This window comes from Physella acuta, unplaced genomic scaffold, assembly GCF_028476545.2.
Source record: "Physella acuta isolate Inbredline_101_S28 unplaced genomic scaffold, ASM2847654v3 ptg000187l, whole genome shotgun sequence".
NCBI lineage: Eukaryota > Metazoa > Mollusca > Gastropoda > Physidae > Physella > Physella acuta.
In genome coordinates, this window is record NW_026731706.1 from 1,006,728 (window position 1) to 1,031,200 (window position 24,473).

General features: G+C 32.9%; 1 protein-coding gene across 3 annotated transcripts; it reads right to left on the minus strand.

Annotated features, from left to right (window-relative positions):
* Positions 1 to 1,289: 1,289 nt before the first annotated feature.
* On the minus strand, positions 1,290 to 23,898 carry LOC131936782 (putative molluscan insulin-related peptide(s) receptor). Of its 3 annotated transcripts, none has more exons than XM_059293847.1 (25): positions 23,081 to 23,898; positions 22,102 to 22,641; positions 13,393 to 13,556; positions 13,012 to 13,198; positions 12,421 to 12,519; positions 12,079 to 12,226; positions 11,663 to 11,880; positions 11,219 to 11,342; positions 10,961 to 11,026; positions 9,649 to 9,821; positions 9,327 to 9,497; positions 8,841 to 9,021; positions 7,996 to 8,275; positions 7,604 to 7,688; positions 7,349 to 7,500; positions 7,002 to 7,167; positions 6,800 to 6,905; positions 6,519 to 6,580; positions 5,716 to 5,864; positions 5,514 to 5,578; positions 5,152 to 5,281; positions 4,888 to 5,047; positions 4,676 to 4,805; positions 4,456 to 4,590; positions 1,290 to 3,904 (listed from the first exon to the last, which is right to left on the minus strand). In XM_059293847.1, the coding sequence occupies exons 1-25, from the start codon at positions 23,202 to 23,204 to the stop codon at positions 2,752 to 2,754; spliced, it is 4,968 nt and encodes a 1,655-aa protein (XP_059149830.1). In that variant the 5' UTR covers positions 23,205 to 23,898; the 3' UTR covers positions 1,290 to 2,751. The 3 variants fall into 3 exon arrangements, with proteins under 3 accessions (XP_059149830.1, XP_059149829.1, XP_059149828.1); XM_059293846.1 differs by having other exon boundaries at positions 6,800 to 6,902; positions 7,996 to 8,281; XM_059293845.1 differs by having other exon boundaries at positions 7,996 to 8,281.
* Between the last annotated feature and the right edge of the window lie 575 nt (positions 23,899 to 24,473).

Consider the following 24,473-nt stretch of genomic DNA (forward strand, 5'->3'; position numbering starts at 1 on the left):
TGCTGCCTTTAAACACAAGTTTTCTAATAAGATCCTGTTTCACCTGTGCTTCTTTTAAACAAGATACAAAAAGAAGAGAAAGATCAAGGACCGAAATTTGTGATAAACATTCAACTTCTTCTTAAAAAATACTTCTACTTGTATATGAAATCTGAATGAGTAGCAATCCCAGAAATTTGTCAGGGATCATTTTAAAATAAATGATATGTAAATAAGTGTACTGAAAGTCGTGTAAATAATTTATACAAATAAAAATTATTCTACTTGCAGTAAATCATAATTCAAACAACAATAGCTCTTTTATTAAAAAAAATTATTGTACTTCAGTACAGCAATATTGCTCTAGTTAGGGGTTTTCTTTGTTTTTGGTCATCAACATATTTGAAATCTTCCTATTCTGGACATAACTAAATGTAAATATGTAATAAAATTTAAGGTGAACATGCTGCCATTGTAGTTTTATTATTTCCAAACACAAGTATTTATTTTCTTTATTTGTACAAAGTGTGAGCAAATCAATAGTGAGTTTATAATAGTGAAAAATCAAGGCTTTGTTATTATAATAGGATGATATCAAACGTAGGTTATCAGTCATTTGTATCTGTATGTTTGTTTAGACCTGCATGCTTTGTAGACATAAATATGTGGTCTTGGACAAATAAAGCTCTCGTGAGACAAACAGCTGGCAGCAAACACATCTTTCTCTTGCCCAAATAAATATTGAATAAAAAAACAAGGTCTTGCACCAGAGACCACTTTTCTGTACGACTGAGTCTATTATTTATGCACTTAAAAAGAAATATTTTGCTCAGTAGAAACAATAAATATTAAGAGTATGTAATTTACATGATTAAAAAACCATTGATCTGTACAATAATTTAAAGAGAAGAATCTATGTATACAATGAATGCTACATAATGATTGTAGAATTTTTTTCCTCACAGAGAAAGCATTTTTAAACACACGACAACAGTAAAATTGCTTTTACAATAAATAAAAATCATACATATCAGTTTATCATGGGAAAACTCTTATATGAAATGTGTTTTTGCAACAGGCACAAAATGATAGTAATGCATTTAAAGTTATTAGAGAGCAAGCACTAAAGCATGTAGAAACAGGGTAGTCTCTTTCAGAATAGACATCCAGCTAAATCTTTAAAGGCATAAATAAAACCTTTGTGCTAATTTTTGAATTGCCATCAACATATTTAGTTTGAAAAATAATTCTTTACTTTGATGATGACCATATTATGTACACTTGTGTTATTTAAGCTTTACAACTATTGTATAGAAATTTGTTTAATAAAAATTTACTTTAACAAATCAGAAATAAGTGTAATATGTGTCATTAGTATCTGTTATAATGAAAAATTAACTGGCAACTTACATCATTTTAACTGGTAAATAAAGTAAACAGTATAGCTTTCTGCTTTGAACATTATCTGTATTCATTACTACATTATTTCGTACTATAGTATGGCGATGTGTGCTGCAACTTACTGGACCACACATTCAGATAATTCAACATAGTTGAGACAGATTAATCATGTTTGCTTTAGTATTTTGAAGCCTAAAGAATAAGAGTTTGAAGGACAAGTGATAAAATTATTGTTAACTTAGCATTAAATATTAACCAAAGCAATTTTCATTTTGCTTGGCCAAATTTATGTTAGTAACAATGATGAATACATATATTCAACCTGTCCCAAAAATATGCATGTGAAAATACATAAAATTAAAACATACAAGAATTTCAGTCAATTAACCCGCTTTGTCGTCATTAACACAATAATCATTTACAAAAGGCTCTTACCACAAACATTCTTCATGATTTTATAAAATGATGTGACTTCTTCTTTAGCATAACTGACAAGTGATTTATAAAATATACATGTGAACATATTTTAACAAGTAAATTCCTTTACAAGAAAAACAATAAAACCTTTGATTTGGATAGTGGTAGCGAAGGTGAAATGTTTACATGAGCATCTTAATATGAAAAAAACTGTCAGGGGAATCATGGAGCTGTACCCATATAACATGAGAAATAAATAGCTTTTGTGTCTACACATAACTAGTAAGGTTAGCAGTAATGAGCTTCAATGTTTTCTAGTAACTTCCATTATTAAAAAAAAGTTTTTTAAAGTGGTTTAAATTTAAATACAGAATTTTTGTTTAATAAGTGATAATTCTTCAGTTTTATACCTAAAATACCATTATTTTTTCATATGCTTTTCATTTTAACACACCACTTAAAAAATAAAAAATAATTCTTGACTTCTATTAAATCAATTGTAAATGTATATTTTGATAAGTATATTTTCAATTAGTGGATAAAATTATTTATTATTTAGACAATAATCTATAGCTATACGAGTAGACTTTTTTCACTGAGAGGTAATGTAAAAATGGATATAATATCAATAAGATCAGTAGAGCAAGAGGAATCCAATGAGAATGTCAGTGTGCTCACACCCTACTGTGTTGTGAAAAAAGGCATTGATGATTATAAAAATACATTTTTACACTACAAATTTACAACATAAAACTTAGGAAAGTTAACATTTTCATTTTGTTACAATAACATTTTTGCAATCATTCAGTCCCTTAGCAATCAAGCATTCATACGGCAGATATACTCAATCAGTTAATCACATAGGTGCTCTTCCCCCATCAGCCCTCCCCATGTGTTATTCCCCAATATGCTACCTCCCCTTCCCCAAACTATGCAAACATCCCGAATGACCAGCTAGCATGGTGCTGTCCGATGTCTTATTGCAGGCAAAGATATGTGTCCATTTGTTAATCCATTTATGAGTGAATGGCTTCCAGAACTTTTTGTGCTTTCCTTGCTACCATCACTAGAACTACTAGCTATTGCATTGGGAGGTGGGGAGTATGTTTCAGGCAAAGTCAGACTTGTTTCTTCCATTCTACTAAGTCCTTCTTCAATATGAACGAGGTCCAAGTTGGCTGGGAGTGCTGCAGGTTGGTCATTAGAGTTTGGCTGATTGTTTCTAGTACTATGGTTATTGTTGTCCATTGAATTATATGGAGGAGCCCGATGGTGTCCAACTATTGGAGGTTGGATCAAGTACGGTAGCCTTAAAGTGGGCCTTGATATTGTTGATGCAGGTGATTGTCTCGCAGAGAACAAAGGTTGAGGTGTTGCCCATGATGGGCTGTTTGAGCTATCACACTGTAATCCTGAATTTAAAGGGTCAGCGTTAGTTAAAGAATTATGGTGTGAATCAGTAACACTGTGTGTAGGGAGTGTTGGTGGTTGGTAAGGTAAATACTCTGATGAAGCAGAACTTGTCAATGGTAAAGAGCTGAGTCGTGGTGATACAGGATGTAAAGATTTATCCTTGGTGATCAACGGCTGAAGCTCCATTAAACCTGGGTTGTGCATGTTGTCACTTCCCACTTGGTGTGACAGCAGGGGCTGCCGACATTTCACAGGTGGTATAAAGTTATCAGCCATGAAAGGCTGTCTGGAGTCATCTATATCTTCCATTCCCTGTGGGAAATAGTTAATCCTCCCTGATTCTTCATCATCAAAATCCTCATCCATATAACCAGGTGAGTCTATATCATCATCATACTGAGAAACTGAGGCCGTGCTTGGGTGTGGTGAGCAACTGTTCATATTTCTTGTTGCACTACCCAAGCGAGGTGCTGCAGCCCCTTCACATGTCAGACTATTAATACTGCTGGAATCATTACTATCTTCATCTGGCTGGGAGAATATACCTGTTTCTGCCACTGCCGCATTATCTTTGGAATAGTAGGACACTTTCTCAAAGCTGGGTTTTAAATAAGGAAATAGATATTTAATTATTTCCTTGAATGTTGGTCTCTGCTTTGGTGTCTTTCTCCAGCAAAGCTGCATAAGTTTAGCCCTGAAGATGAATGAATACACCTTTAAGTTCTTTAGCACAAAATGACAAAAAAATGAAATTGACAAAATGTATTAATGTGGATACAGTTTTAGCAAGCATATTTCAGTATTTAGAGAAAAAAAAAACAGGTAAGAGGAAAAAAAATATAACTAAATAGACTTAGAAAATATCCTGAAGCTGTTTCAGGACAAAATTATTTTCACAAATTTGCTAAAATTTGCAACTAATTTTTTTGGTACCCTAGAGCGATAAAACTCATATTTTTCACTGGATAATACCATTTAATTAAACCTGGACATTCTTTAAAAATCCCCTCCAAAATAATATTAATTTCAAGTAATGATTTATTCACGGGTGAAAGAAAATGTAAGTAATTTTAGAAGAAGAACAATTTGTTGAGAAACAAAATTTATCAATTTTTCTACAAAAAACATGGATCAGATGAGTATTAGTAAAGAAAAAATTTTGGTACATTATTTTATGCATTATAGCCAAAACTGCAGTGTTTAAAAAAAGCTGCGACCAACACAAAGTAAAAAACAAAACCTTACATTGTTTCAGGACATCCATTTGGCATATCCATTGTGTTATATTCAGAAATATATTTCACCACTTCCTCATTTGACAGACCTTGATATGGCTGAGCTGCCAGTGTAACCATTTCCCATATAACTACTCCATAAGACCTTCACAGAAATAAAAATTACGCTTTTAAATTTCAGTTAACAGAACAAAATAATACAAATTCAAAACAAAAAATATTATACCAACCAGACATCAGACTTGATATCAAAGATTCCATCCTTAAGAGACTCAGGCGCCATCCACCTAACTGGTAACATTCCTTTTCCCCCTTTTCTATAATAATCTGTCTCATATATGTCCCGAGTCATTCCAAAATCTGAAAAAAATTAGTTAAGATATACATATTGAAAAATATATATCATTTCATTTATACAGTTACATATGTATATAACACCAACCTCCAATTTTAACAGTCTTGTCTTCTGCTACCATACAGTTACGAGCAGCAAGATCTCTGTGAACAAATTTGTTATCTGCAAGATAAGCCATTCCGTCAGCTATTTCTCCTGCCATTTGCAAGATTTCTCCCAAATTTGGAGGAATTACATCTGCATTATCCTATAACAAAAATATAGTAATATGTGTTATCACATATGAGAGGGAAACTTTCAAAAGTACAAGTGTGCACATTTAAGTGTGAAATAAAATAATGTCTAAATTACCTCATCTGGCCTGTGTTTCCTGAGGAAATTTTTTAAATCCCCTAGAGCCATCAACTCCATAATTACAAGTGCTGGCTGACCAGTGGAAACAACTCCTAAGAGTTTCACAACATGGTGGCAATCAAATGCTCTGAAAACAATTGTTTAATCATTATAAAACAAACAAAAAACATATTAATACATACAAATATATATAAAGACAGATATATAAATATTAAAACAGAATAAAATTGAAATCTCAAGTATTTTCCTATATAAGTTGAGGGTATTTTTGTAGTTTTGTGACAGTAGGGTTTGTGAAGTATGAACTAGTGCTTCCCAGCAAATCCTATTGGTGTATGAAGAAATAAACACTAGCTTACTTCATTATAGTTGCTTCTTTCAAAAATTCTCTTTTATCATTGAAACTGGCCCGATCATTGACAGTCTGGATAAAACAACATTATTTTATTAAATACTTGAAGTCATATGCCTTATGGTTTGAGAAATTGCACCAAGTTAGGTTCATTTTACAAGCACATCAATGCAAGTTTAGCTTAATAATTTTGAAAAAATTACTTTTACCTTTACAGCAACTCGGACCTCCTCTTCTGGGCAATCTTTTTTTATTCCGGTGGCAACCCCTTCATAAACCATACCAAAAGAGCCTTGTCCAAGTTCCTTAATTAGCTTGATTTTATCTCTCTCAACTTCCCAGTCATCCTCAATGTACACTAATAAAATATTTTTTAACATATTTTTAAACGTCAAAATATAAATATTAGTACTTCAGGGATGTGACCATTCCTTCCTAAAACCAAATTAGAAAATTTATTGGACAAGACTGAAATTGTTTTATGCAGCCCTTGGGTAATGTTTTGTCCCTTGGGTCCAGAGCTGTGTAGAGAGAGGGGTTTGCTAACAGAACATAGTGATCCTCTACAGCACCCAGGGCAAACTATCAATTTTATGCCCCCTCCCCCATTTATATATAACTAATAACTATTCACTTTGGCGAAAAAGTGGCCTCTCCCCATATGGAAAGGTTGGGGACACCTTTTACCAATTCGAGATTTAATAGAAATCTGCAGAAATTATTATTAAAGCGGAAAATGAACTAAAAATACAGGTATTTAATGATACCTTAATAGCTTAACATACAAAATTGACGGCACCCAGTCTCTGGAGATATGGGACGTTTTCTGAATGGAATGGCAACATTTAAAAACAATTTTCCGGATATTTGTTTTTGTGGTGAAAATATATAGCTGAAAAATATATATTTTAATTGAAAATTTGAATTCTGAAAAATTTGGAAATATGCTGAAATTTGGAAAAGTCACATCCCTGGTATTTGAAATCGTATTTGAAAAAATTACAGTGCTTACTTTGTTCAGAGGGCATGTAGTTAGCATTTGGTGATATAACTGTCATCTCAGATTTACTGACCCTGCACAAATTTGTTTATAAAACATTAAAGCAAAAATTCATATAAACATGAAAAATATTAATAAAGGAATACTTTCACAATAAATCCCCCCTTGGCACAAGTCTATGTTTTTTTAAATGTTACAAGTATTTTTTAGATGGGAAAATCTGAACAAAAAAAAAAGGTTCACAAGCAGAAATGTCTCACATAAAATGATAATTAATTAAAATTAAATTTTACCTTCGTTTGTAAAGAATCCAGGCAATAGCCACAACAACTATAATGACAAGGAATAACACCAAAGATACTACTACTTGAGGCCAGATTCCTAATGGCTGATCTTCTGCTGAAAAGCAAAACAAAATATTGCATGGAATGATTAATATTTAAATGTTGGTAGTTTTAAGTAAAGATCTACAAGGGTTTTGCATTGTACACTTACCTGAACTAGGCACTAGGAAAAACTTGTCTTTCGTAAAGGTGTTATTTCCTGCCAGTGAAACTGCATTTATTCGGAAGGTCCAGTTTCCAGCATCTAATCCAGTTAATTTGTAGCCTTTATATATCTTATATTCCGTTATTGTGATACACATTTGTAGAGGTACAAGCTGTTAATAAATGTTTATTTATTTTAGAGTGTTTTTTTATGGAGATGTATAATTTACAACAGTAACTTAGTAAGCTGTTTTTATGGAAATGTATAATTGACGACAGTAATTTAGTTTAATATACACTAAATAGAAACAGACACATCTGAATGCCAAATAAACTGAAAGAGTCAGTACTCACATTTTCCTGATTGGCCTTTTTATAGTAAATGTGGTACTTAATAATGACACCATTGGGTCGAGGTGGTGGGTCCCATTGAATTAATACATCTTTGCTTGAATTAGTCGCTACGACCACTTTTATTGTTGACTCATCTATCTGATCTTCAGTCCCTGGAGGCAAAGAAATTTTAAAAGAATTAACAGTTTATTTGCATCAAATGATAGCATTTTTTATAATAATTGTTTTTAATAATAATAATAAAATGCAACTCACAATTAGCTGTTGTTCTTTTAAGTGTAATGGCCTTATCACTGCAAAGCATCACATTGGGTTGTGAGCTTTTTTGGCAAGCTTGTACCTAGATTAGATAAATTGAAATTAGATGAATACTTAGTAAACACTCTTCCTCAACACTGCATCTTAGAGCAAAACCATAATGCAAATTTCTAAGACAAACTGCACAGTAATTTTAATTAATAGTGTTTGTATTACAGCTAATCCATAACATCCTTTCAGACATACTGATTACACAATGTTGTTTTTAACACAAATTGATCTTAAAATAAACTACTACGTCAATCTCATCTTCATCAAATATTACAAAATACCAATGAAAAATTATCTGTAAGAGATCTAATGTTTCCAAAATAAACATTTATACAAACCTCAACTGTATATTCTCTAAAATGTTCCAAATTAACCAAATCAATTTCTAAACCATTATGCACTTCTACTTCTTGCATATTTTCAGTCAAGTTGCTATCATTATAGTCATTGAAAACTGTTTCATTTTTTATTGTTATTGTTTCATTTTCAGATCTGGCAAGTGGAAGTTCAGAGGTTAAGTCAGGAGATGTGTTCTTGGCATTCAAATCCATGGTAGAATAAGCTTCCAATGAAATTTGGTCAAGCTCAATATGAAGGTCACTAGACAGGCTGTTGAAACTGTTACTGAGGAAAAAGAAAAAACTTTATAGTTTCTAGATTTAACATTTGATTCAAATGGCATGATCAGGTTGAGTTGGAGGTGTTAATGGAAATGTCTCTACGTATCTTTGCTAATGCTAACTTGTACATAATACTGTAGGGCAATTATTGCCAAGCAGGATGTAAAAGATAAATTAAAAATATTTGGTTTCATGCCACATCAGATACTTTACAAATGAAAATTTTGTGAATCAATTAGATTGGGTAAAATTATAAGATGTTTAACTTAGACAAAATTGTTTTATAAATTGTTACTTGAATCAACTATGATGGGCACATAACAATTGTTAGTGGAGTAAAGGTGATTGATTATTGTACAGGTTATTTCTGTGTGCATTTCATACACTCTAATCACCAAAAACCCTTGCTGTTTCAAAAAAAGAGTTAAAAATAAATTTTGTTCTCCAGCTTGCAATTTTGTCGTTGTTATTTTGGTTAAATTATTGCTACGGCTTTTCTTTTTATCTCCCCTGTAATAGTGAGATGTAATATTGTGGTGTAGATAAAACCTTTTGATACTGACCTTTTACAATAAATGTGTGTATGTAAATAATTCTCAAAGTATATCTCTATCTCCCGTTTTCTTGTTTCAGATTCAATCTGGTCTTTTGATTTTGGACAGGCACAACATTCTGATGAATAATTAATGCTTTTCTCCACTTTTTTATATTCCAAATTTTCAGGAGTGTTTGTGACAACAATGGCTGTAAAATAAAAATAAAAACAGTGATAAATTCCAGAGACTCAAATAAAAATCAACATTTAAACAATGTTGATTTTTTTTTTTAATTAATCATCATTGACCCTATAATAAGGCCACATTTATTTTCCAGACCAAAGTACAAAATAGTAAAATAGCAATGAAATATTTTGGTCTACACAGAAGAAACATCCTCAGGACATTTAATTTTCTAGCCTAATAAAACAACAGTAGGCATTACAGTATTATAAGAATTTACAATGCTTTACACTTTCAAATTTTAAATAGTTAGCAGAAAATTTAACTTACGGTATTCACAATAATCTCTTATTTCATATGGTTGCGGATCCAGTGGCTGCTTGCTATAGAACACTTTATAGAAGGTTACATTTCCATTAGGTGTGAGGGGTGGTTTCCATGTTACATGTAGCTCATGGGGATCATTTGATGTCACCACCAACTCTCTTGGCACAGAGGGATCTATTGACAATTAAAACATCTTTAAATATTAGGAATATTCAAGTTAGATGGTTCTAAGGGATAGTAGATTTTTAATTATAAATAACAGAGTAAAATAACTTTGAAATCTTACAAGCTCTAAATATACAAATTTAAAAATAAATCAACTTACAATATGGCAAAGTTGAAAAAATGAGAACATTGCTCATTGAAGTTCGTGCAGCACTGGCAAGGGTATATGACTGTACATAAACAGCATAGGTTGTGAATGGCTTCAACAAACGAATGAAAGCCAATTGTATAGTATCAGGACCCTCACTGGGCAAGACTTCTCTAGTTAACCATCTGGTAAAAACAGTTTAAAATTTATGAAATATGATATTTTTTAATGTAAAAATATTAATTGTTATTAAGCTTGCCTATCCAATTTTTTTAGCTATAAAAAAAAAGAGAAATACAAGGAAACTCATAACAATGATGTGTGACCTTGCAATCATGTGTGACTTTGTTTTCAGGCTATACTTTTCACTAATCTGTGTTGTTATAACAGACCAAGAGCTTTCATTGATCACCCTATAAAAAGGTGAGGTGCAACACTTTTCATCAACCACCAAGCTGTCAGGCATTGTGGGGAGCTCATGTGAGAAACTGGTAAAGACATCTCCTGTTTTGCTTTACTCATCACATGTAGTAGCCCACTGTATCCTGAATATAGGCGGCATTGCTCATGGGGGAGCCTGAGTCTCATGGCTGACATGACTGTTAATTTGGTACCCCTGACCATCTGTGCTGGAGTCCTGACTCAGGTAGCCACAGGGTTAACTCTGGCGTAACTAACCCCACAATAGCACTTGGGGAGTGTTGTTATGCTCAAAAGAACAATGGGAAACAACAAGTATTTACATGTAAAATCTCCATCCACTTTTTTTGTATTAAACAATATTGGTATAAAGAATTTTAATCAAAAATAAAGTTAACCTTAAGCATGGTTTGTAAATGACAATATACTAAAATGTGGAAGAGATCTGGCTTTAATTACAATGAGTGACGTGAATGATGAGTAGTTTCTTATATTTTGTATCTTTAAAAAAAATGTACTTTAAAAAAGGTGAATTAAAATAGGTTTAAGTTTAATCACAAAATTTGAGAAATTTCAAATTTATTTTTCATTGGCAAATCTGTTAGTATTATAGACAATTTGTATTGGGCACTCTTACTAACATTAAATTTTATAACACATTTAAAATTTATCCAGCTTGCTACATTCATGGTCAGCAGATTACTCAATGACACAAAAATGTATGATTTTAAAATATTTGAAAACTAAGGTTCATTTATAAGCAGAAAATCTTTTATAATTTGAGTAGACAGAAAATATTTTCAAAATAATTTTATGCTGACAGCTTTTCAGTGCCTGTGTTTAATAAGTAATACTTCAATAAAATTTTATGTTATAACACTTATTTCAGCAAAAGTTTACTTACACATCATCTGAACAAGCATCACGACCTTGATGAATATTGATGGTGTCTTCCAACTCTTCCGGGGTGCTAGTATTTTGATGGAATTAAGTTAGAAAATCAACAATAAATAACAACAAAAACACAGATTAATGTTAAACAACAGACTCAAATTTAAACGGTACAGAAAAATATAATTGTAATTTATTAAATTGATTTTTTTAAACAAACGTATACTTATGATAGTAAATGATTATTTAAACAAGTAAAACTTTAGCTTACACTTCTTTAAAGCTGACTATGTAGGTAAGCAATTGTCTTGTATCCCCAGTATCTTTTAACCATTGCAGAACTACACTGTTGTGTTGTATATTAGCTGTGGTTACGTTGAAGATATGTTCCACACCTGTTAATAAAAATGTATACCAAAATAATATAGATGCCCCATACATTCATAAACCATACATACTTAAATTTTTGCCAGAGGACTCAAGAAATTAATGATACATTAAAAAGAATGATTCCCTAAATATAATAAAACTAAAATAACCTTAGACTGTAATCTATTTTTAACTTCAAATATGTCAAAAATGTCTTTTGCTTAGGAACAAAAATATAGTCAGTTAGATCATACAACAACAAAAATTAAACTTAACATTAAAAATCTTAAAATCTTACTTTGATAAAATGCAATGACTAATGAAAGAAAACTATACTACAACTCACAAGGTCGAGCATCGCCATTGTTAGAGCTAACATCTTTTTCAGTAAAATTTAGGCCTAAGAATCCCACAAATTCCATTATCTCTTTAGGACACAGCTTTCTATTATTCTGGAAATATGTGAGTGGGCAGCCGGTACAATTAGCTTTTAATCGCATTTTCTTTGCTTGTTCCTCAGGAAACAATTCTTGCAGGTTGTAGTTATCTTGTACAAGCAAAACTCTGTATGAAGAATGTATTAAAAAGGCTACAAATAGAGCAAGGATTCATTACATTAACCAAAATTAAATGAATGTAATAAACTTAATTACATATTAAAGGTTGTCAGAACTGGAACAAAAGCTATTTATCAATACAGATTTTAATGAATAAAAGGAAACAGGTTTACAATCAAATATTTTTTAAAAAAGTTATCTTTACGTTTTTGATATCCAGCTATCACTGCCAATAACTTCCAAATTTTTAAAGAAGTACAAAGATGTGAGAGCATATGATCGTTTTATAATAAGGTTCTGTGTGATCTCTCTAATGGAACCCAAATTCTTCTCCAATTCTTTGGCTATTTGATCTGATTGAGAAAAAATGTAATGGAACAATATTAAGATAACAGTTTATAAAGAATGTATGTTTTAACAGTGGGGTTGGGGAATATCTGAGTCACAATGCATTTTTCAAAACCAAGGGATTCTGGAGCAAAGTGCTCTTTAAAAAAATGGTATCTTCATGATAAAAAACAATGTATTTTAAAAACTTTCTTCTTACTGCTGTTCATTATTTGTATAGACAGAGTTCCAATAATCTTGCTGCAACCATGTAGCATTTGAGCATCTTGAATACTGCTGATATCTTTACCAAGACACTCTAAATAGAAGGAATAGTGAAAAGAATTTAAATCATGAGATTTAAATGTACATATAAGTAAGCCTGAATATAAAACAATTAAACCTGTGCTGTGTTGTATTATACAATGATGTTTTTAAAAACAATAATTACAAAGTTGTCTAAGATCTTATTAGCTGTAGAATTTAAATCAATTTTATATCATAATGATTACATTCTAAATACAGTGGGGTTGTTTTGTTATGTTTTTTTTTTACAAACTACACTTCTACTTAATCTCTATATTTTTTTCAGTAATTCTACGTAACTTTTAAAAACTTAGCCTTCTTTATTTTAACAAAATAATGTTGAAATAGAGGAATTCCACATTGGAAAAAGTTTTGTTAACCAGCTTATCCCATTTTGAGCCAAGTTCACAACTGATGATTCACTGATAAATTATTTCTTACAAATACAATGGATCTTAGATTAAAAGTTAGCATATTGCACTAATAAATGAAAATCCATATTCACCTTTTGGGCAGGGACCATCACATTTAACACAGAATCGAGAACTTGAATTTTTATCGGCTGTATATTTATCAGGACATTCAATCACACATAAGTTGGATTTTCCATTTTCTCCAACTAGTAATCTTGGTTTTGCTCCGATTTTCAACTCTAAGCATTCTTTATCAGTGAGACATCTCCTATGATAAAACTGAAAATTAAAAGAAAACAAGCATTAAATATAACAGTATAACTTCAAAACATGTTTTGCTAACATTTTACTAAAATTGCAAAGTTTTCACTAAACAAGATGGATAAGCATTTTATAATGTAGTTTATGTTTGAATTTGCATATACATTAAAATGATAAAATGAGCATTATTTTGTCATTAAAAAAAATATTACCAAATAGGTATTAGGAGGACAAGTGGGCTGACATTTGCCTTGATAAATGACATCTCTGCAGCTATAACAATCTTCAACATTTGGACCAGTGCATCCGCCAAGACAGTACTCATGACAACATGTACCGTCATCCATACATGTTTGGTTACCTTTGCAATGACAACCTGTGGATTTTTTAAATACATTTCAATTAAGTAATTTGATTAATATAGCTAATGCCAATAGTTGTTTTTTTTTAAATTATGTCAGTACATGAGGCATAAATGATATTAAATGATAATGGTGACACTATATTATAAATTCATGGCTAGTTGAAAGGAAAGCCAATTTTATTTAAGAAAATTATGTGATTTTTAAAAGACATTTCAAACAAATTATACAGTTTTTAAATAAAAATGAACCACAATTTCTTTTTTTTTAAAATCCCACCACACTTATCTTAACCCTTATCCCAGCACTAGCAAGCACAAACACACGTTTCCCTTTACAACTTTATCCTAAATAGCCTGATACAAAACTATATTTTGGGTATCTCATCATACATGATACAGACCTGCTCATCACCCATTGAAGCAACCATTATCTCTCTTATTGGTCAAGTCAAAAAAAAAACGTGTTCAGTTAAGAATGTATACTTTGATTTGATCTAACAAATATCAATCCAGCTGCTCATAATCATAAATAACCTAATGCGATTTTGGCAGATTTTTCTCCCAGGCTACAAATATACGGGTCACCCGACTAAAGTAAAACAAGAAGACAACCGCCTTAAAAAAAAGATCGGTATTTTTTTTTTCTCAAACACTTTACGGTAGTTCAAGTTTGTTTTTACATACGTTTAAAAACCATACTATCTAGGCCCTAATAAATTGTGAAGTCAAATCATTTTGGGCTTGCATCGTTCTTTAGTGTCAAAACTAAAGACGATCTCTCGAATGACGGGAGACCTAGTAATTGCGTAAACGTCCTAGCGCTGTGTAGAGTGTAGACCCCTGCAATACTGCTCGCGTGGAGCAAAATGGTGTAAACCCAAAGAAGAGTCATCGTGTTCGTAGGAAAGAAAGGACATCGTGGAAAAATTCTATTTCTAAAATTAAGTTCATGACTTTTTTTAAAAAACAAGACATTTTAACGTTTCACAAAACAGATAAATTGGCTTTTTATTTTTGACAAAACAGAAAAATTGATCGGCGGAAATTTCCGATTTTTTCGAAAAAAAAGTTGGTCGACGAAAAAAAAAAAGCGGAAATGTTAAATCTTTGAATTTGAACATAAAACTATTGTCAGATTTAGCGTGCTTCTCGTTTATTTTATTTAAATGTGACGAAGCATTTTAAAATGGTAAGGGAAAACGTGGTAGAAAGAGACAAAGAAAACACGACAGCATACAATGTTTACCTTAGCATAAAATGTCGCTGTTCGGCCTATAAATGGGATGTAATGAATTTTGTATTTAAAGTCACTCAACAAATATGCGCGATTCGTTATCTGCTAACTGTCAAGTGTGGCGCAACGGGGCAATGCGACTGTAGCCTACTCGACATGCATACTGTTAACGATCCATTTGAGCACCACCATTTTTAAAGTTACAACGGAGTACAGTTGTTTATTTTAAAACATTTACATAATAGTAACTTTTTTTTATTCACACTCACCCAGGCTAAATATACCATTCTAGACTAAAAACCCTCTATACAGGTTAATAGGTGACGTCATTAATGGCTACTCAATTCGCCGTAACTATTGCTACTGCGTAATTTTCAAACTGCGATCGGCAACGTCCCTTGCTACAGATTGGTATACAATATATCTAGCCTAAGTTAAAAGTCTATATTCCTTGCCTAAAAGTTGAAAGTCCATATACCTAGCCTAAGTTGAAAATCCATATACCTAGCATAAGTAGGGAGTCGATATGCGTAGCCTAAGTTTGAAAGTCTGAGCTCGTTTTTCCCACACAAAAAAAAATAAAATAAATATTAACAGGTGATTAAATGGCATAACTAATGCAGCCCACCACAATATTTGTTCGTACATTTGGACAACTATTGCTATATTTTACGTGTAAAACGTTCGAAAAAACAAATAGATCGATCACGAAGGAAAAAGACTAGTGTAATTTCAGAGAAGCTTGTCGGAACTGGGGAAAACGGTACATTGAAAGTATAAGCAATCATTTTAAAAGGCTTGTAACACGTAAACGTTTTGTTTAAACAGAGTACAATCATTATTTGTAAAAATGGGTTTGCGACTACACTTGTAACTAATGTAACGCTTATGGTTCGTGTAAGTGAATACATTTAATTTGTAGTTAACTTTTGCGTGGACTTCCGCATGTCAACTCAATAACATTACCAAGAACACAAGCAATGACATTCTAACACAAGCACATAGAGAGATTGGGAGAGACAGAAGGTGAAGACTGAGAAAAAGACCGCCGAGAAAATCCTCCACTCTTTTTTTTTCTCGTCGGTACTTGGACATAATTACATTTACAATATCAGTATGGATTCAAATTGTGCCAATTTCATTATTTTCAAAAACAAAAATTAGTTCTGGAAAACAATGTATCGATTTTGTAGAGTGCGTCGGCTTCGTTAAAAAGGGAAATGGCAATTTGACTCGGGTAAAGGCGTCTTTAAAATATCAGTAAACATGACAATGTTATTTACACAACTACAGGTAAGATCATGTTTTTTTGCAGGAGTTTTAAAATATTACAATCATCATGCCTAAATGCATATATACTATTTCAACTTCCTGTTAAATGACTTGTCCCGAAATATCCGGGGTTTGAACGATCTTCAGTTCTATAACTTACGAGCTGACCCGCGACGTAGCATACGCCGTTCGCTATTTAGTTGTTTTAATTCCTATTTTTCAGTAGTTCATAATTTGTAAATTCGACACTACCAATGCTTCGACTGAAAATATTTTGCTTTAAAACACTATCAGTAGCTAGTGTAGGATGATTATCCTCATCCTCACTTTCCACCCCCAACCGTAAAAGCAGCCGTCCGTGACGACAGTTTACAGACGACAATGAAAAGATCAATCAGATCGTGTTACCTCCCCTTAGTTTCAAATCGCTTAAAAACTAAATTATCTGCCCCTAACAGCCGGCACTACGATTGTAGATTGTAAACAGCTCACCAGACTGGTGGGGGTGGTAGCGATATGGTCTGTTGAGATTATGTCGTGGTGGTGTCCCGCATGGTCCGTCCATGAAGAGAATTATATGTATAGATCCTATTGTAATTCGACGTAAAGGACATGAGATTAATCAGTATCTGATGTATTAACTGACAATCAGAAATAACTGCAATCTAGGAACAGTTATTTTGGCTATTACACCTCGCGGTCGTTCCTTTAGTTAAATTTCCCTTAATAATAATAATCGTTGGTTGGTTGGTTGTGTGTGTGTGTGTGGTGATGTTTTTTTTTTAGGGGTGGGGGGACGACATCAAATCTAAACTAATTTCTGGGATAGCTTCAGCTAAATAGTATTATATATTAGTGTTTACGTACTACTTTGCGGTTTGCTTATCACGAACTTGCTGCTTCAAATGTTTTCAAAAATTGTTAAAAATTTGTTTAAATATTTTTTGCAGATTTTAGCGATACATTTTTTTAAGGGAATGGGCTTAATGTTGTTAATGTTAGTATAAGACTGTGTGAAAGGTTTTATAAAGACTTAAAATAATGTTTAATTACTAAATAAGTATAGCGCTTCTACTTTGCCTGGAACACCCGCGATAATGAGGGAATACTGTACTAATTATGTGCGACGCTGGTTTAAGAAATCTGTTTAAATCAATATGGAGAAAATAGGGTGTCTGGGTACGGTTTGACTGACAGACTTAAACTAATCAACTTAGTGAAGTTACGTTTTACGGTTGTTAAACGGTCGATTTGGTAAAGCAGGATTTATGTTTCATGCATGTTTAGAGAAGCGAGTCTAACACGGCGCTGATATTTTACTTAGTGTAGAGAAACTTGAGTTAAACACGGCGCTGATATTTTGGGAAACTCGAGGTAAACACGGCGCTGATATTTTACTTTGTGTAGAGAAACTTGAGTTAAACAAGGCGCTGATATTTTACTTAGTGTAGAGAAACTTGAGTTAAACACGGCGCTGATATTTTACTTTGTGTAGAGAAACTTGAGTTAAACACGACGCTGATATTTTACTTTGTGTAGCGAAAAGAGTTGAACACGGCGCTTGTATTATGTATTGAGGTATTAAAGAGCTAAGATGATGCTCGATAAACTGTAGAAAAACAGAAATCCAGTTCCAATAAACCCGACTTTTTTTCGTGGTCGGGAGACTAATAATGAAAAACAATGTAGGTATCATTCGAGTTAATAAACTGTTAGATCCACTGTATTAGTCGGTACTGCCTGATGTAGATTAAGTTGTTAATTGTTTTCGCGAAAAGCGGAACTGAGTTTATAATGGTTCTTAAAAATGGATACCTACGTGTATACAACACCCGGAAAAAATCATGTATTAAAATATGGAGGCATTGATTTTAACCCCGTGCACATATAACATTACTATATAACTAATTTTTCCTACCGAAAAGATGTCAAAGTAAGACACCAGCTAATTACTACTTGACAACAACAACAAAAAAAGAACGCAGCCGTTTCACGCATATAGCCTACATGGTTTATCCGAAGTTGACCTCATTTCTTTTATATTTTTCTATCTCCGACAATTTTATCTCTCTAGTATCCGAGAAGTAATGTTTGTATTCAGAATTGTCGGCAAGGAATTTGGTTTACGGCCTATTTGGATAGTACAACAGTTATTGGCTATTGGTCGTCATTACGCTTTTATATTACAGCCCATGGTAAATTTAGGTGGTGATGGTGTGGTACGTATGTTAAATCAGGGGTGTAAAGGGCGATTTAACTTAGGTTGTTGGTGCACCAAATAATAAAATTACCCGACGTCACAAATAGTCGAACCCCACCCCTCCCTTGAGTTGTGTCACGCAGTTCCATCCCCCCAATCTTAAAAAAAAAAAACTATTTTAACAAAATATAACTTTCATCTTTTTTTTTATAATTTCGTCTTTAAATTACAAAACATGACTTCATCATAGCGCGTAGCACCTCGTCACAGATGTCTGAACCCTCCAAAACTTCCGTCGACTTAAAGCGCGGTTGTACTATGAAGCCCTCACTAAGCACATAGTGACAAAACATTGCTACAGCTTGGATATGGGATAGCACGATGTTTTAACGCCCGTATCAACACCCTCTCCATCACTCTATCTCATCTCTTTCTTTCTCTCTCTCTCTCTCTCTCTCTCTCTCTGTATATATATATATATATATATATATATATATATATATATATATATATATATATATATATATATATATATATATATATATATATGTGTGTGTGTGTGTGTCTATCCGAAATATGCGAGGTGTAAGAATGACAATTTAATCATTAACAGGTGTGTGGCTGACCAAACGCGCTGAGAGGAAAGATCACCTTTGGCAGGGGTCGAAAAGTCGTCATGGTTGCATTCATCTTTTATATGGGTGTAAAGTCTAACTGACCAGCGGATCTCAGGCTATTGTTGTTGTTTGTTCCGCAGGGCTATTTTGAAAGTTCAAGGTCAACGTCAAGTAGCTCAACTTACTGTTATTACTGGTACTTGCTACCATCGACCCGGAAATCACGACCAGACACGACTTTTTTTTAGCGAAACGGTGAAAATGAAATAACCTTTGTGTACTAGACATTTATGGTGATAGCTATTAGCCTGTGTAAAAGTATATACGGGAACATGAAAAAAAAAAGTGGGTAAGATTTCGTAACGGCAACGCACTCGACATTTTAACAGAAACATTTAATATCAACGTACTAAAATGAGTATTACTGTTAGTAATTATCGCAGTTTGACATACTCCCATTTAAGATGTAAGTGTATATAGTAACCCAGCTATCCCTAACGACCTTGACACTCAAGTGGGATTTCACCGTCGATGAAATTTCGTGTACAATTTCGCGCCAGAATTCCGTCAGTAGCGACATGTAGTTGTGCCGACACAACGACCGTAAGAATAAACATGATTAAACACAAGTGTAATACTAACTACAAGAAAACTGGAATATATTACAGGACACTTGGGAATCTACAAAATAAGGTACATCCTATCGCTTCAACCGTAGTCAAAATGTATGAGTTCGTGCTAAATCTCTTTTATCACGTCATTGATCTGCATGCGGGGCGCAGTGCAAATTGATAGCTCGCATCCTGTTGACAGCATTAGCTTTAAAAGGTTTCAAAGTAAAAACCAAACTGCTGTTTTCCCCTAGTTCATGACTTGGGCCAATATACTAACCTATTTAGTCTAGAACAGATGGAATAAATAAAAAAATTATGCTTTAACCTACAATGTTGATATATGTATCTCCTAACAGGTATGTTTTTTTCTGACAGTACTGCTTTATGGCTCGGAGGATTACACGGTCAATTAACAAAAAATAGATGTCTACGATAAATTCTTAAGATAAGATGGCTAGACAAAATATCCAACTACGATCTGTGGAAAACTAAAACAAAAACTGACATGGATATTAAAGCACACCAAAGGAGATGGATCGGACCAGCCCTAGAAAGAGGTCAACATCGCGAAGCAAGCGTTGGACTCTCCAAAGAAAAGTAGGCGTGCCTAAGCTTTCATGGAGTAGGATGGTGAAAGGGTAGCGAAGCTAGAGCTTACGTGGTAGAAAGTTCGATTGCTAACCCAAAAGAGAAAGTACGGTGTCCGTGAGCCTACCCAGCTCTGATGGATACTTGATAGACGTTAGGAAAAGTAAAGGTGTTTGGGCATAGCGCTGACCACACCATTCCTTTATATGCGGGCCACTGATCAGTTTCTTCCAGGCATCTCTTCGGGGCAGAGAGACCCCCCCCCCCCACTTGAACGAAATGGAATTTATGTAGAAAATATATACTTTTAATAGTGTCCGCCCCCCCCCCCCCCCACCCCCGAGAGAAAGTCTGGAAAAACACTGCCACTGATACAGATGAACTCTACTTCACCTTTAGTTTTTACTTCTTTCTGGATATGATGCATAATACCGTAAAAACTATAATAATGATAGATGATCATAAAAGCTACATGCATTTATGCCAAAATTATGTAAAGAAGGATTACTTATGTAATTCCTTTGAAAGAAGAAATGCTTTGTTTTATATTTAATGGGGGGAGGTAACTCATTATAAAAGAAATCTGCAAGAGTATTTTTTAAATGTTTGAAAGGCACAAAAAAACGTATGTGATTTTATGAATATTTTCTGTGAGCTACTTAGGGAATGTTTATCTAATACAAATAAAAGAAGTTGGTAGACCAGAAGATTTAAACCTTAAGTTTAATTTTCTTCATTATTTGATATGACTAATCAATGCTTTATTATTTCAGAGAGGTTAAATATTTCACTATGTTTTATTCAAGGACTTTCAACATATTAGTCATGTGTCAACTTGCCTATATCAAATTTAGACATTTTAAGAACTTGAAACATTCAGGCAACATGACATTATTAAAAAACTTATGATTACAATATGCCTGCAACAATGCGACTTCTTGTACTTGTATGGAAATAAAAGATGACAATATATGATGCCCATACACTAAAGAAAAGGTATTTTGACTATTGTTGCATTGTGATGATGCTGTGTGGGAAATGGGGGTCATCTTTTTAGTGCTTGGTCGGAGAATAAAAGTACCCTTTTGCAGACATGCCTACTCCTTGATACCAAAAGTAGGAACAGTATTACATAAAAAGAGGAATTTCAAGCAAAAAAAGAAGAAAAAATCTATGTGTATATATATATATATATATATATATATATATATATATATGTATGTGTATATATATATATATATATATATATATATATATATATATATATATATATATATATATATATATATATACATATATGTATATGTATATTTAACTTCAGCTTATATGTTTTAAACTTAATTAAACTTTAATAAAATCATAACTTGGCTGTTACATTTTTGGTATGATTCAACAGTTGTTGCTACAACAATATTAATCTGATTCATTGATTTGCTTTAAAAGTTCATATGTTCATGACTTGCTATGTATTAGCTAGATTCTAGTAGTATGAATAACCAACAACTCCTAATTTGTTTTAACATTTTAAATTCTAGATCTGTGAAGTCAGGGTTGATCATATTTTCCTCCATATTTTAATTACTGTATAATTTGCTATGACAAATCTTCAAAAAAAATGTGAGTTCTTTTTTAAAGAACCTGCAGTCTTAGCAGCTCACATTTTCCATATAATCTACATATAGATCTAAGTAAACATTGAAATAGAAACAAATGCCTAAGGAAAATAATAGCATTTTCCCCAGTCTTTTTTTTTCAATTTTTGAATTTGATTAGCAGAACAAAATTTTTATGAAAGCTGAATGGCAGCATTGTAGGCATGGCTGCTTGGATATGATATATCAAGCTGGGTGGACTCAGAAATGTCCAACTGATCCCAACAGGTTAGCTATCATGTGCATCACCGCTCATTCACACTGTTCCATGATCGGGGGTGGGGTAAACTATCTAAAATTATGTGATATTATTTATAAGTCAAGTTCAAGCTAAAATAAACAAGCTTTTTTCATTAGACAGAATATTTGAATTTACTTACTGATGCCTTTTTGACATGAGTCGTTGGTCCAGCAACGTTTAGCTTCCACGCCATTATATTTTGTACTTTTACAATCTGGTCCACAGTAATTAGGACACTGCATCGGTGGGGCGTTTGCTTTTATATCCAAGATACTGGAGGGATCTGTTATTTTTGACCAATCAACTGTATCTATGTAGCAAAGCTTTCCATTTTTAGAAAGCCTCACGCCACCACGGCTTATAGTACGAAGATTTATCAAGCCTAATTCCACCAAATCAGGCATCTCGTAGGAAATTAGGGCATAATTGTTGAATAATTTATGTCCTTTTATAACAGCCAAATTTGGAAAAAGATGTCGAAGTGTTGTAAGACCATAAGCACGATAAAGCAATAGGTATTCTGTAATTTCTCTTAAAGCAGGAAAGCTAAATCCTTTATAATCATTTGGTGTGGCAACGCCATTGATCAAATTTATGTGCAAATATCCTTCAATTACAGTGCAGTTTTCCAACTTTCTGAAATTCGAAATTGATGTTCGTATGTCTATGCTGCCACAAACTGTAATGAACAAGAAGATTTTTAAAAATTAAATATTGAAATGAAAACAAGATGTAAGAAGAACACTAAAACTGTAACATTGGTGAATATTTGACCTGCATACCAACTAATGCCAATACTAACAATGGTCTTAATCACAGATTTTCTCTCTGCTGGTATTGCTACTATTACAGTGTACGACCAGTAGCCTAAGGGTTAGAATTTAGGATAGTCATCGATAGTAATAGTAACAATAACAGCCTGCTCTGAGATTTTATTTTAATTTTTCAAGTAGTCTCTTGTACCCATAGTATTTATTATTAGGCCAAATATATGGGCGACTGAATGACTGGCCAAAACCTCTAACTACTTAGCCTATTAATAGTATTATTAGCTATTGATAGGTCTATTTAGTGGATTAGCCTAGCCTAAATCCTAATTAATGTAAAATCATTATTACCTCCATCTTTTGGGTTCTCCTGGATAGCTGCTTCATCAATACAAAATTGACCAGTAACACCCCAGTTTTGTGTTAATAACTCCAAATAGAACAAAAAAATCAAAATAATGTGTCTGTTTTTCATATTGATCTCATCTGTGTGATCCTTCAAGAAAAACAGGTAGATTCTAGATCTAGTATCCCTATTGATATCTATGCGTTTCCTCAGGATCTAGAATAGTGACCCACCGTGGCATTTTTATAATGCACGTCAAAACAAACTAACAACATCATAATGTATACATCGCCATCATGTTGAATGAATGGAAATAGAATTCCGAAACAACAGTGAACTGGAGTGGAATGTGAATGCTGTGTTGTTGGAAAACAATGATCATCTCTACTAAACTAAAAGCTCTGTAGAAATCAAACCAGTGTAACAAAGAGTTGTGAATCGTTGTGATTCGATTTTAAATACAAAGAACTAGATCTAGATCTGTATCTGTAAGATTCATCTAAGTTCTTGGCATAAACATCCATATAATAATATGCCCACTATACTGGACAAACATTGTAATTCTCAAATTCACCACACTCAACTGGGTTTTCCTTTGAAATTAAAACGTTGGAATTTATTCTACATTCACTGTTAAACTTCTGATTGATTACGACTTGTCCTCGAAGAAAGAACATATACTCCATTGATATTGAAACAGGGTTGATAAAACTAATGATCTAAATCTACATGGTCACAGTTTAATAAAAATGTGATTGTAAAAACATATCTAAATTTATTTAGAAAAGGAGGTCAAGTCTCCCAATGCAACTAGCAGCAAGTAAACAACCTCTTTTTCTGATTGGTCAACAGGAAAGTGGAGCTAGCAAAAATTATTTGCGAATAAGTTATCAAGGACACAGACACCGAAGGTGTAGTTGAATAGACTACTAGGGCCTACCATGAAAGAAAACACTTTCGAAATCGTTTCTCGAGTCTAAATCTACACGATTGATAGAACTTCTTCATCCATAGATTTTCGATTTATTGCGCGCCTGCCCCGATTGCTTTTATGGCAGAAATATTAACTAGGCCTACAAGACTATGGGGTCTAGCCTACATTGTTCGTGATAGGCCTACGTATTCTGGTCTTGTAGATCGCACATCACATGAGTTTGAGTGCATGAAGGCTATATATATTATGCACTGTCCATAACCTTCACTTACAACACAGTAACTTACAGTAATGTTTTAATAAAAGTTGTGTTTCAATTATTTTTGTTTTATGTAATCGAGCATATCGTTAGTTTTGTGATTGTGTTTTTAGATGATGTCGCAATGTAGACTACATTGTTCATTGATGTTGCACTTTACTACTTTTCCTACTAGATCTAGTCTAGTACTAGACAACACAAAGCT